Below are 13648 nucleotides of genomic sequence, written 5' to 3'. Positions count from 1 at the left end.
TCGGATGGACGTGAAAGAGAGGCTTGGCTCAAAAAGCCCTTCAAAAGTTACCTCTCAGCACCAATTCTGAGGTTCTTACCCTTGGGACTCACACTTCATGTTCAGGGCCAACCTGAACAACGTTGAGGAGTCTCAAGCGCCTTCACATCAGTCCTTTGGCAACAGAGGAAGACTCTTGTCTTCAGATATAGGTCATTGGACTGAGGCTGAGTTTGCTCCGGCATTCACAGCCAGAGAAAGAGGGATCTGGACAAGCTTCATGGACTTAAACAACCAAAGACTGTAATGTATATTTTCTTTTACCCCCTTTGTGAAGAATAAACCCAGTTTTTGAGTTATCTACAGTGTTTTGGTCCTTGGGAGTTCCAGTTTCCCTAAAGGAGGGCAAGAAGCAATCCCCTGGGGAAAGATCACGTCCATGCCTCTTTCACTAAGAGTTTATAGCCCCAGGCGCGACGGCACAGTGGTGAGAGAAGCCTTCTTTTCCAGAAGTACTGAGAGAGGAGCCTTCTTTTCCAGAACTGCTGAAAGAAGCCTTCCAGAAGTGCTAAGAAGGGAAAAGAAGGAGCCAGGAAGGGCCTTGAATTTGCCAAGCCCATAGTCTCCTAAAGATAAAGAAGTCAAAAGAAGCCTGCCTTTGCCTCCAGAGGGAAGCCCAGCCTTCACAAAATTGAGACATTTGCAAGCTTTCCCGCTCTTTTTGCATCTCAAGCCACCAGCAAATTGCTACATTCAGCTCTTGTAGCTGCAGCAAGTTCAAGCCTTCTGCAAAGTGGATACATTTGCTAGAAGCCTAGCCTTTGCAAAATTGAGACATTTACAAGCTTTCCCGCTCTTTTGCATCTCAAGCCACCAGCAAATTGATACATCCAGCTCTTGCAACTGCAGCAAAATCCAGGTTTCTGCAAAGTAGATACATTTCTCCAGAAGTCAGCCTTTGCAGACCAACCAAGCCTCTTCCAGAAACCAGTTTGCAAAGCAATAAATTCCAACCTTCTGCAGTTCCTGCCATTTTCTTCAAAGCCTGCTGCAAGTTTATGAAAGCCCAGGCTTAACTTCTCAGTTAAGCAGCTGTTTTAATTGTCTTGTTTAAAGTATTGCATTGCCCTTTTGTGTGCCTTTAATTGTATAGTTATATAGTATTGCATTTTGTACTGTTTGAAACTTGGGATAAGTTTCCTTTTGAATTACAGAATGTCAAGTCATAGCAATGAGATTTTGCAGACAAGGGTCAAATCCCCCCTTGTAGAAGGTGCAGAAGAAAGGGTTCAAGGCTCCCCATGTGTAAGCCTTAGATCCAGTCTGCTCAAGATTCCATCTAATGCTAGCCTTAAATCCAAGCATTCATCTAGGCATAGCAGTTCCTCCCAATCCACACACTCATTCATCAGTACTTCTTCCAAAGCAGCCCACTACAACAGAGAGGCTGTCCGTTTGAAAATTAGAAAAGAGGTTTTAGAAGCAGAGGCGTCTGCAGAAATGGCTAGGCAAGACTTTGCCTTCAATGAAGAGGAACTCCTCCTTCAACAGGCTAAAGCCAAGCAGAAACTGCTTCTAGCTCAGGCTAGGGCCCAGCAAGAAGCTGATCTAGCGCAGGCTAGGGCTCAACAAGAAGCTGACCTGGCACAGGCCAGGGCCCAGAGAGAAATAGAGCTTGCAATGGCTGAAGCCAAGCAAGATGAGCTGCAACGGGATCTAGATCTGCTTCAAGTAAAAAGAGACACAGCACAAAAGATAGTCAGAGCTAACATTCTAGCCAAAGCTCTATCACAGGAACTAACCCAAGAAAACCTTAGTTTCCTGCCAACACAAGAGCCTACAGCAAAGGTTTCAGCACATCTGCAACTGGAATCACCTGTAGTGCAGAGTCATATCTCCTTTCGCCACCTTGAAGATCGCTCACCTGTTCCAGTGTTCGCGACTTCAAGGCCAGCCCATTCCTCAGAAGTACAGCAAAGCACGGCCGGGAGAGTGCCATCTCTGTCAGAGTCCATCCCTGCACTTAGGCCTCAGAGATACCACCTGTCTACTTGGGAACGAAAGGATGACGTCTTTCAACAACATCCAGATGTCCATCCACATTGGCAAGGCATGGCCGGGAGTGAACCACCACATTCATCCCTGCATACCAAGTCAATTCTCCCATCGCTGAAGATAAAGGCTTCAGAGGTGCTGCCTGCCAGCAATCTGCTGAACCCAGCATCGCCTACCATCGCGACAAGATGTGTTCAACCGAAGAACATTAACTTCGTCGGGCCACATCACACTCCTCAGATGTACTCTTACACACTGGAGTCTCAATTGGGTTCCCTCTTGAGAAATCCAAGAAGAGACATCCGAGACAAAGGCGTCCAGAAATTCACTGACCGACCGGATGACTACCTTCTGTGGAAAATCACCTTCATGAGGGCCATTCGAGATTTCAAGCTAGAAGCGGATGAAGAACTGTCCCTTCTTATGGCGTGGCTTGGACCCAGCTCAGCCGAGCAAGTAAAAAGACTTTATGCTGCTCATGTAGCAGACCCCCAAAGAGCTTTGTCCACAGCGTGGTCTCGCTTGGACCAGCGCTTCGGTGCGAGCACTGAGATAGAAGCATCCCTCATGGATCGACTCAACAGGTTCCCATCACTGAAGATGAAAGATTGCAAACAGCTTTGGGACTTTAGTGATCTTTTACTAGAGCTAGCTTCAGCCAAAGGAAATCCAGAGCTGCCAGGTTTAGCATGTCTGGACCAGCACACGTCGCAGAGTACCATTCTCTGCAAACTTCCTTTTCCTCTTCGAGAAGCTTGGGGGAAACGGGTGTTCAAGTACAAAGAGGAGAATGCAAATGTATACCCGCCCTTCACTTTTTTGGTGGATTTCGTCACTAGAGCAGCCCGTGAGAGGAATGACCCTCAGACAGGTCTTCTCGCTTTGTACCAAGACCTAAAGCCTGAAAAGACCTCCAAAGAAGACAAAGCCCAGGGCAAAGATCTTAGAAGGAACCTGAGTGTCAAGATGACGGACGCAACTCCTGCAGCTTCTGCTCAACCAGTCAGCAACAACACCATATCCTGTCCCATTCATCAAAGGCCACACAGCCTAGCTGAATGCAGAGAGTTCGCAAAGAAGCCTTACAAAGAACGACTCCAAATAGTTCAAAAGTCCAAGGTGTGCTTTAGATGCTGCGGCGCCACTATTCACTTCTCCAAAGACTGCAAAGAAAAGGTTAAATGCCAACACTGCAACAGCATCAAGCATTGCTCTGCAATGCACAACTTCGATTCCCCTCAATTCAAAGCAAAGTTAAATTCTCCTACCAAAGAAGAAACCAAAGAAGACCAAAAGCCTACAGAACCTCAGGTAGCCCTCAAGGCTCCTGCGGTTGCCTGCACCAAGCTTTGTCAAAATAGCCACAAGCCCAGGATTTGCCACCCAATCTGCCTGGCAGAGGTGTATCCAGACAAGCAGCCATGGAATAAGAAAAGGGTCTACGTCGCTTTGGATGCCCAAAGTGACGCATCTCTTGCAACCCCAGAGTTCTTCAACATGTTCAACCTTCATACCGAGACAATAGATTACACCATATCCACTTGTTCTGGAAAGAATAAGATGAATGGCAGAGTTGCAACAAAGTTCAAAATCTCACCTGTTGGACAAAAGGCCAGGTACGATCTTCCCGACCTTATAGAATGCAGCCTGATTCCCAGGAACAAAGAACAGATAGCCACGAAAGAGGTGGTACAAGCCCATCCTCATCTCAAAGGTATTCAAGATCTAATTCCAGCTTTGGACTTGGAAACAGACATCGTCATGCTTATCGGTGCAGATTGTCCCACACTGTTCCGTGTTAGCAACCAGATTGAAGGTCCTAAGGGATCACCCATGGCCCAGCAGTTGCCTTTAGGATGGACGGTGTTAGGCCCAGTCTGCCTGAACAAGATGTTCCAGCCTGTCACTAAAAGGCCTTCACTAATGCAAGGATGTGCCAGCCACATCTCAGTTTGCTGCCAGGGAGTAATGCCCGATTACTCTCCCATCATCGAAGTCACAGAGAGAGATGAGCAAACAGCCTTCTCTAAAAATGATCAGAAGTTTCTTGAGATGATGAACAACCAAGTCACTCAAGACCCTGAAGGTAATTGGATAGCACCTTTACCTTTCAAGCCGGAAAGACCATCTCTACCCAACAACAGAGATGTTGCCCTTCATCGTCTCCTGTCCTTAAGAAGAAGGATACTAAAGGATCCGAAGGTAAAGACCCAGATCACCCAGTTTGTGGAAGACCTCTTCAGAAGCAACTACGCTGAACCAGCCAGCGTGTGTGCGGAGGGAGAAGAGCAGTGGCATTACATATCCACTTCAGAAAATCCGACAGATGTGACATCCAGAGGAACATCAGCCGCAAAGTTGTCCAAGTCATCCTGGATCACTGGACCCAAATGTCTCCAAAATCCTTCCTTTCCAGAAAGCATTTCCGTGCTCAAAGACACTGAGTTGCCAGAAATTCAGTCCTGCAAATCTACCATCGATGGCCAAGACTTATCAAGGCAAGGTTTAAATCCAGCCAAGTTTGAAAGATTTTCAAAATGGACTAGACTTCAGGCAGCCATTGCCAGGCTCATACATTACATCACTACAAAAAACAGTGGTGCAATTCAGCCCCAAGATCTTTCGAAAGCCTCAACAGTCATCCTGAGATCCACTCAAAGACAGTGTTTTTCAGAAGAAATAGCTTGTCTAGAAAGAAAAGCATCCTTGCCCAAAAATAGTTGTTTAAAGGACTTGAACCCCTTCCTGGACAATGAGGGTCTCCTTAGGGTTGGAGGTAGACTAAAAAGAGCAAAGATTAGATCCTGTGTTAAAAATCCTTTTATTTTGCCACACCATAGCCACATAGCTCTGCTGTTGACACAGCATTTCCACTCAAAGGTCAAACACCAAGGAAGGTCATTTACAGAGTCTGCCCTAAGAAACTATGGGTTTTGGATTGTTAAGTGCCAACTTAAAGGTTGGGGATTTGGTGTTACTTAATCAAAGATGCTCCTAGAGTGCGCAAGGCCCAGGTTAAGGTCATCTCTAACGAAAAGGTTTTTTTTATTTGACAGGCCTATTAGCGACATAGTTGAGTTATTTTCACAAGACGTACAGTCTTAAAGTTATTAGAGTTAAAGGTATTTAACTCCATTTTGTTTAGATTTCCGAAAGTCCGGAAATCTAGGCCGGGAGTGTGACGGCGCGAGTGGCGCCATCTATATGTTGGAACTATAAGTTTCAAGATTTGAATTGTTGTATCATGCCTGATTTTGCCCTTACCCTGTAAATGTAGTTGGATTGGTTATTTATATCTGTCAATCAATGTTGTTTGTACCTGTTATATTGCTCACTCAGCAAAACTGTTTGGCTCCACCTCTTCCTGAAGTAGGACAGTGTTTCCTCTTTTCATTCCATCAGCAAGTTCTCTTATCGGATGGACGTGAAAGAGAGGCTTGGCTCAAAAAGCCCTTCAAAAGTTACCTCTCAGCACCAATTCTGAGGTTCTTACCCTTGGGACTCACACTTCATGTTCAGGGCCAACCTGAACAACGTTGAGGAGTCTCAAGCGCCTTCACATCAGTCCTTTGGCAACAGAGGAAGACTCTTGTCTTCAGATATAGGTCATTGGACTGAGGCTGAGTTTGCTCCGGCATTCACAGCCAGAGAAAGAGGGATCTGGACAAGCTTCATGGACTTAAACAACCAAAGACTGTAATGTATATTTTCTTTTACCCCCTTTGTGAAGAATAAACCCAGTTTTTGAGTTATCTACAGTGTTTTGGTCCTTGGGAGTTCCAGTTTCCCTAAAGGAGGGCAAGAAGCAATCCCCTGGGGAAAGATCACGTCCATGCCTCTTTCACTAAGAGTTTATAGCCCCAGGCGCGACGGCACACAAATCTTTTTTTCTTTCCCACAACTGTGAGGTCCGGTGTGTTGTGTTTCAGAACTCTGTCAGTCTGGATTCGGAAGCCCCACAGTATCTTTGCGTGTTCATTTTCCATTACCTTTGCAGGTTTGTGATCCCACCAGTTCTTTACTGCTGGGAGGTGGTACTTGAGGCATAAGTTCCAATGAATCATTTGGGACACATAGTTGTGCCTCTGTTTGTAGTCTGCTTGTTCGATTTTCTTACAACAGCTGAGGATATGATCAATGGTTTCATCAACTTCCTTGCACAGTCTGCATTTTGGGTCATCAGCTGATTTTTTGATCTTAGCCTTAATTGCATTTGTTCTGATGGCTTGCTCCTGGGCTGCCAGGATCAGGCCTTCTGTCTCCTTCATTGTCTCATTCGTGAGTCATAGCCAGGTCTTCTCCTTGTCAGCTTTTCCTTTAATTTTGTCAAGGAACTTTCCATGCAATGTTTTGTTGTGCCAGCTGTCAGCTCTAGTTTGTAGTGCGGTTTTCTTGTACTGGTTTTTTGTCTGCTGTGCTTTAGGGAATTTCTGATTTTTTGACTTCAATCACAGCAGGTTATTGTTATCATCATCATCATTATTATTAACACAGCATTTTAATTTTTTAAATTGAATATAAATGTAAACTAAAATAAAAGGAAGCAATCATCTTGGGAACAGGGAGAGGAGGAGGTTCCTTCTCCCTCTTCGCATTGTTATCCAACAAAGGAAGCCAGTGCCTTCTGGATACTCTTTTGCGCATTCAGATAAACTATGTTGTAAAAAACTATAATATCCCAGGGAAAGGTTTTGAGGCCCATACAACCCCTGAAAAGTCCTGATTTGGCAGGGATAATCATGATTAATCCAATGCCACCCCACTTTTGTGTCGCTTCATTGCCAGACCATTGATACAGAAGCAGAAGGGATCCATCACATCAAGACAGGTGACAGCAGCATTGTGAATCTGGGGGCTGTTGATGAGTTTTGCCCATTAATATCTAGGCATGAGAAAATCACCAGCGAGAGGTAAACTAGCAGTGGGGTGCACAAAGCATCATGAGATAAGGATTGTCACCTGTGGTCTAAAAAGTGCTGATCCAGCTGCAATGCCAGTTTGCCTGCCTAGTGTTATAAAGTCTAAACACTGAAACAAAATCTAAACACATGCAATTGTTAATCTCTCATTTTCCTTACATCTTCTGGTGTCTTAGTCACACTGAAATTTAGATCACAAGTTCTTTGGGGCAAGAGCTTATCTGTTCACATCTGTCTGATGGTATTATTTTGGAAATAAGAACTGTAATAGTTTTCAACTGAGTGCTGGCAGCTGGTAAAGAGCTTGCACCAAGAGCTAAAGGAAACCGAATTCTCTGGGTCTCTGATGGGATAGTTCCCCATGGCTTGAAAAAGCTGCTTTTCAATAGTAATTGCTGATGATTATAATGTCGGTTTGTCACTGTAAGTATATAGTTATAGTTGCAGGGGGCTTTTTGGAAGGTAACCCTTTACTCTCCTGTTTCCTAAAAGTAGCTTGAAGGTTACACTTTTTAACATTTGAATGCTATAAGCCACAGTGCTCTGGTACAAAACACATTCTTCTCTGGTCCATCTTGTTGTTGCCTCTGCACCCACATCAGATCAGAAGCATAAGAAAAATAGTGTGAGTTAACATTTGAACAAGGTGATAATTTTCTTTTAGTGCAGTCATTCACTCATAACTATAAAAGTAATTGAAAATAAAGTTATCCCCGTTGAGTCCCTTTTAAGAGAAAAAAAGTGGGATATAAACAACAACAAATAAATAATATTACACAGTAAGAGGGGTGTGACATGATTTCTTAGTCATAACATATTATGCTTTCATAAATATTCCAATCTCTGCCCTCTAATACACTGTGACTGTACCTGGATGCTGAAGAGTTGTAATATTCAGATGGAATAGGTTGTTTTCCTTTATCCATTGGTGAAGCATCTGTACCAATCTTCTTGGACCCAGAGAATAAAGATCTGACATAGTCCTGACCTTGTCCAAGTACATCACTTCCAATATTAGAGAAGCTGGAGCAAGGATCATATTGTTTTTGTAGCAAAAAGCTGCCACTTCTGGGAGCTGTTAAGAAAAAGAGCAACAATGTGCAGAAATATATTTTTAAAATAGAGGCTAACATTCAAAACCTACTAGGGAAATCAATCAGCATAATTTAATTTACATTCTTTTTGGGTTTTGTTGTTGGTGTGAAATGATGCTCCCCCCCTTCCTTGGCACAAATCTATGGTGATAAAATAAGACACAGCTGGTAAAGTGAATATTTAGCTCCTGACATGCAGATTTATTACCTTGCTGGAATTACCTTTAGTAATAAATTGGACCATCAGTGGAATTGCTGTTACCATGAAATTGCTAGATGGCTTGATAGTATAGCATCAGTCAGGATCTATTGAGCTGTCTTCTACCTATAGAATGACTGTGCTAATGTTCCCTAATAAGACTTCTATTATTCCTTTACACCCCATCCTTTTGTGATTTCCTAACCACCAGGGCCTGCAATCATCTGCTGGATAGATATATTGGCATATTTCCCTTGGGGAACTGACAGATCCAGCTTGTCTATCCAAATGTATCCCCCTCTATGATCCACCTTGGAGGTTAAGATCATCGAGGGAGGCCCTGCTCTCGGTCCCACCCCTCTCGCAAGCATGACTGGTGGGGACGAGAGATAGGGCCTTGTCAGTGGTGGCCCCTTATCTATGGAACTCCCTTCCCATTGAAATTAGATTGGCCCCTTCACTCCTGAGCTTCAAGAAAAAAACTAAAAATATGGCTTTGGGGCCAAGCTTTTGCTGAGCAATAAGAGACTATAAATAACATAATGATGACTCAGATTGGTCCTGGAATATGACCTGGATTGTGTGATTTTAACTGATGTTGTAATGTTTATATTTTAATTGGTTTGGATTTTAATGCATTTTTAATTTATTGATATGTATATATATATATATGCATCTAATTGTTGCCTTTGTAAAACCGCTCTGAGTCCCATTCGGGGTGAGAAAGACGGGGTACAAGTGTGGTAAATAAACAAACAATCAAATAACAAATATCTGAATAACCCATGATGTTTGAAGTAGAGGTAATATCGATTAAAACTGGACAATAATTTTAAACAACACTCTGAAGATAGTTGGGAACTATACCGTAGAGCAAGGCTTTCCCAACATTTCATGTAATTCAATTTTATTAGCAATTTGGAAAGTTCTGTAGAGCAACAGGAAACAAAATATAGAAAAGAGGGGTCGGGGGGGGGGGAGGGGGAGACAAAGTTTGAAAACACAAATTTTGCATTGATATCCAGCAAGGCAAGCCAGTGCCTTCTGGGTACTCCTTGTGCATTCGGAAAAACTATATTGTAAAAAACTATAATATCCCAGGGAAAGGTTTTGAGGCCCAAACAACCCGTAAACAGTCCTGATTTGTCAGGGACAATCATGATTAATCCAATGCCATCCCACTTTTGTTCAATTTTTCCTCTCCTCTCACTGTCCCTCTTTGTCCTTTGTCTACTTCAGTTGCTGCATATAGAGCAAAATCTAACTGCTCTAGTCTTCCCTGGCTTTTGTGTTCTTTAGAAAATAAATTTTTTTTGCTACCTTGACCATATTCTGATGTTCCATGGCCATGTGCATCTTTGTTGTCATCTGTAAAATGTTCAAAGGAGCGAAAGTGTTAATGTGGTAAAATAACTGATAAAAACAAAATCATATTTTTCTATTTATTTTCTGTAACCTCAGAACCAAATATCACTGAATTTCCAAATTAAAAAACAAACACAGACACTAAAACAAGAAGCAAATACAAGAATTCAATACAAAAATAACTCCACCCAATTGCTCCCCATCCCTGCCAACTAAAACCAAATTCCACTTCCATCTTTCTTAAAAAAAAATAGAAAATAGAAAAATAGAAAATTAGAAAATATTAAAAACATGACTGATTTTCCTCTCCTTAGGTAAAGGCAACTATCAGAATATTACATTACATATACTTCTTATTCTAATTAATTGTATTTTAGGTCCTGCTATATAAAAACCAATATATTTAAAATTAATAATATTCATATAATATTCATATTTAAAATTAATAATATTCATATCTACAATTTATCCATTTTAACTAAAGTTCATATTCTTGTAAATTTATCTTTAGTTTATCACCACAATATCCCCCTTCAAATGTTATTCCTTTTAAATTTAAATTAATCTCTTATATTGACTGTTTTTAGTATTTACTGTATTTCAGCAATCTATATAGTATGTAATTGTCTTTTCTCTTTCATTGTCAATGTTTTATTTCACCAATCCATCCCTACCTTTAAGAAATCTTTATTTTTATTTTTTATTCTGCCAAAATTCTCAGTTTATTTCTCCCAGTCCATTTTAAACAATTGTGTGTCTGGACCATCACTTAAATAGGGAATTCTCTCTTTAAGCTTAACATGTTTCTCATTTCTAAACGGACTCTTATGCATTTTGTGCTGGTTTTCTCTTGATATTTGCATGCAGCTTGCACACTCACACAACATTTCACCTTTGTTTTTTGTAGTATTTTTTGTTTTTCCTCATTCTGAAGACAAGTCTTATCTATTCCTCTGATTCAATCACACCTACATACATAGTCTGCAAACCCTTTGACATTTCAAGCTGTCTAGGGAGGCCTGTTTGCTTTTTTACTCCAATTTTGTTGTTGTTGTTTCTTCCCTTGGTGTTCGCTGTTACCCTTCATCAATCTGTTAATACTGCTCTTAACCCTTGCCTGAATTCTGTTATTATATCTTTTGTATCCTTAAAGTCTTTTTTAATTCTAGCTGTGGTTTGAGTTAGTTTTTTTTAAAAAATCCCATAACAATAACAGCATTAGAAACTCTGCCATTATCCATGTTTTCCATAGGTAGAAAGGCAGTGAGAGAAGGTAGTGGAATTTTACTATCTACCAGCAAACATCATAAATTATACACTTATTGCAACTGGCTCATATTTTCTTGGAACATTAGTTACAATCTTTATAGTTCACAGCATATTAGCCTTGGGTTGTCTAGAAGTGTCTTCAAATTGCTAATAAATGGTTTTTCAACTCATAGCTAGTTCAGTCTTTACCCCCCTATGGCAGCCAAAAATGAAAGGAGAGGTGGTCTTAAGCCAGCTAGTAAGCTTGCTCTTAAATGCTGTACCTGAATTTAGACATACATAATGAGAAGCAGAAATCTTGCCTTCACTTGAGGAGGTTCTCAATGCTCACTCTTCTTTTAAGTTGTTTTATAATACCAACGGGAAGGTATTTTTCCTTGGAGTTTCATCAGCTTTATAGCTGAGGGGAATACTACAGAGGAGCTAAGATGGCAACCAGAGCTGCAGCCTTTTTTGTGACTGGTACTCCCTTTAGGACTTGCACATTATTAAGGCAAATACTGGCTCATGGTAGACAATCTTCTTTTATACTCAAAACGTGTAAATGGATGGTTTTGGATCCCCAAAAAACAGGTTTTCTCTGCAAATTGCTTATCTCCTATAACGAGCCAAAGTGAGAGAGAACTTGCCTTTTAGCCAGGGCCGGCCCTAGGTAATTTTCAAGTGTAAGCAAGAAGTATTTTTGGTGCCCCCCCCCCCAAAGGGACGGAGAAGGACAATTCACTCACCAGGCCCCCGGCCTCCTCCTTCGCTCCGGAGGAGGAGGTCGTGGGCTTGGTGAGCAAACCGCCCCTCTCTTCCTCACCAATCCCGCGGTCTTTTCTTTCACTCCGAAGGAGGAGGCAGCAGGCTTGGCGAGGAGGAGAGGGGTGGCTCACTCGCCAAGCCCCCAGCCTCTTCCTTTGCTCCGAAAGAGTAGACTGCAGGCTTGGCAAGGAGGAGAGAGACGACTCGCTCGCCAAGTCCGCAGCCTCTTCCTTCGCTCTGAAGAAGGAGGCTGCAGACTTGGCGAGGAGTAGAGGGCCAGCTCGCTTGCCAAGCCCCCGGCCTCTTCCTTCGCTCCAAAGGAGGAGGCCCCAGGCTTGGTGAGGAGAGGGGCAGCTAGCTCACCAAGTCCCCGGCCTCTTTCTTCACTCCTGGCTCGCGGGAAGGGGAAGGTGAGGCGTGCCCGGAGAGTGTGCCCCCCACCCCCCCGCAGGGAGGTGAAAAATAAACAAAAAAGACAAAAAAGAATCTGCTCATTTAGGGCATCAGCGCCTCAAATGCTCCCCCAGAGGATGGCACCTTCAGAAACCATGTAGTTTGCCTAACTGTTGAACCGCCCTTGCTTTCAGCTCATGGCCCCAAAGTCTGGAACCAAAAAAGGTTTCTAATTCCATATCAAAAACATACCCTTTCTACCTGCACTCATTACTGCAAATGCAAATAACTTTGTATTCATAATTTTACAAGGTATATGACACAGTAGAAGGTCTTGATTCTCTTGCCCTATCCAAGATTTATGAAGCAGTGCTTAGACAAACAGTAGCTCCAGAGTCTGGATAGTAAAACAGGTCCTAGTCCTGGGAAATGATGACCATATGTCACCTCTGAGTAGGATTGTGTGTGAGAAAGAGGAAGAAAGGCTGGTTGATGACTGCAGTACAATGACATATGGTGAATGCTATTGCAGGTTAATAGGCTGTGAAATCTGTACAGGATGAACACTATTCCAAATGGGATTTGGTAGCCAAAATCCAGTACTCATCTTCATATTGAAATAGCCAGAGTAATTGGGCACTTCATGCCTATTGCCCCATGCAGGAATGGGTATACCTCTGGGCAGAATAACTCACCTGTATAACAGCCTGCATAAATGCCAGCATTTGTGTTACTGAGATCTGGGAATCCACCAAAGGGAGCAATGTAACAAAATATATAATATCCTAAATTGGAACATTCCGTTTTATTGGATGGAGTAGGATAAGGAGAAGATCTAGAATTAATCTCATGGATTTGGGTTAAATACTCACTGGGTGCCCCATTAATTAATCCCAGAAAATTGTGTACACTCAGCTGGTGAAAAGTAATTAAGGATCAAACTACTACTATGTCATCAGAAACATGCACTGTGACTTTCTGCCCTGGGAATATCCACAGTAGATGTTTAATATGGAATGCTTTGGTTACTTACACCTGGTGGTCCATCTTATTTTATTTTATTTTTAACTCATTATATATGTTTAATGAGTTTTTATGGTTCAATGTATTGCTTTGTTTTAATGTACTTGTTTTGTATAATGTTGATTTTACTGTGTTTTTATTGCAATATGTTTTAATTGTTCTACTTTGTCTAGTGTTTTCGAGCCTTTGTCCTGTGTTAGCTGCCCCGAGTCCCTGCTGGGAGATGGTGGTGGGATAGAAAAATAAAGTTCCTTACTTACTTACTTACACATACACACACACACACATATATATGGACACGTAGAACACTATAGCATCACAAAGCTAAAACAATATTATTTTTCTGAAATTATTTTAAAGAAATCTTTTTTGGTCATCCACACTGGTATTATACTGTTTTAAATGTATTTATGGGATTGTTTTAAATTGATTGTTTTATATTGCTATGTTTTATTTTTCTACTGTATTGTGAACCGCCCTGAGTCCCTTCGGGTGAGAAGGGCGGCATATAAATGATGGAAATAAATAAATAAATAAATAAATAAAACATCATTGACTGGATCATTTAAAATCATTTAAAAAGTTGTTGTACATACTAAAACAAG

At 41.8% G+C, this 13648-nt stretch overlaps 1 protein-coding gene across 1 annotated transcript in view; it reads right to left on the bottom strand.

Moving 5' to 3' along the window:
• Positions 1-13648, bottom strand: part of lmntd1 (lamin tail domain containing 1) — a 186500-nt gene that overhangs the window by 27530 nt on the left and 145322 nt on the right. The window contains exons 5-6 of the mRNA XM_062981783.1: positions 9567-9614; positions 7824-8028 (exon numbers count right to left, since the gene is read on the bottom strand). Coding sequence (XP_062837853.1) covers positions 7824-8028; positions 9567-9614 — 253 coding nt within the window. The remainder of the gene's footprint in view (positions 1-7823; positions 8029-9566; positions 9615-13648) is intronic.

This window comes from Anolis carolinensis, chromosome 5 (genome assembly GCF_035594765.1).
Source record: "Anolis carolinensis isolate JA03-04 chromosome 5, rAnoCar3.1.pri, whole genome shotgun sequence".
NCBI classification, from domain to species: domain Eukaryota; kingdom Metazoa; phylum Chordata; class Lepidosauria; order Squamata; family Dactyloidae; genus Anolis; species Anolis carolinensis.
This window is presented reverse-complemented; position numbering and strand designations above follow the sequence as displayed.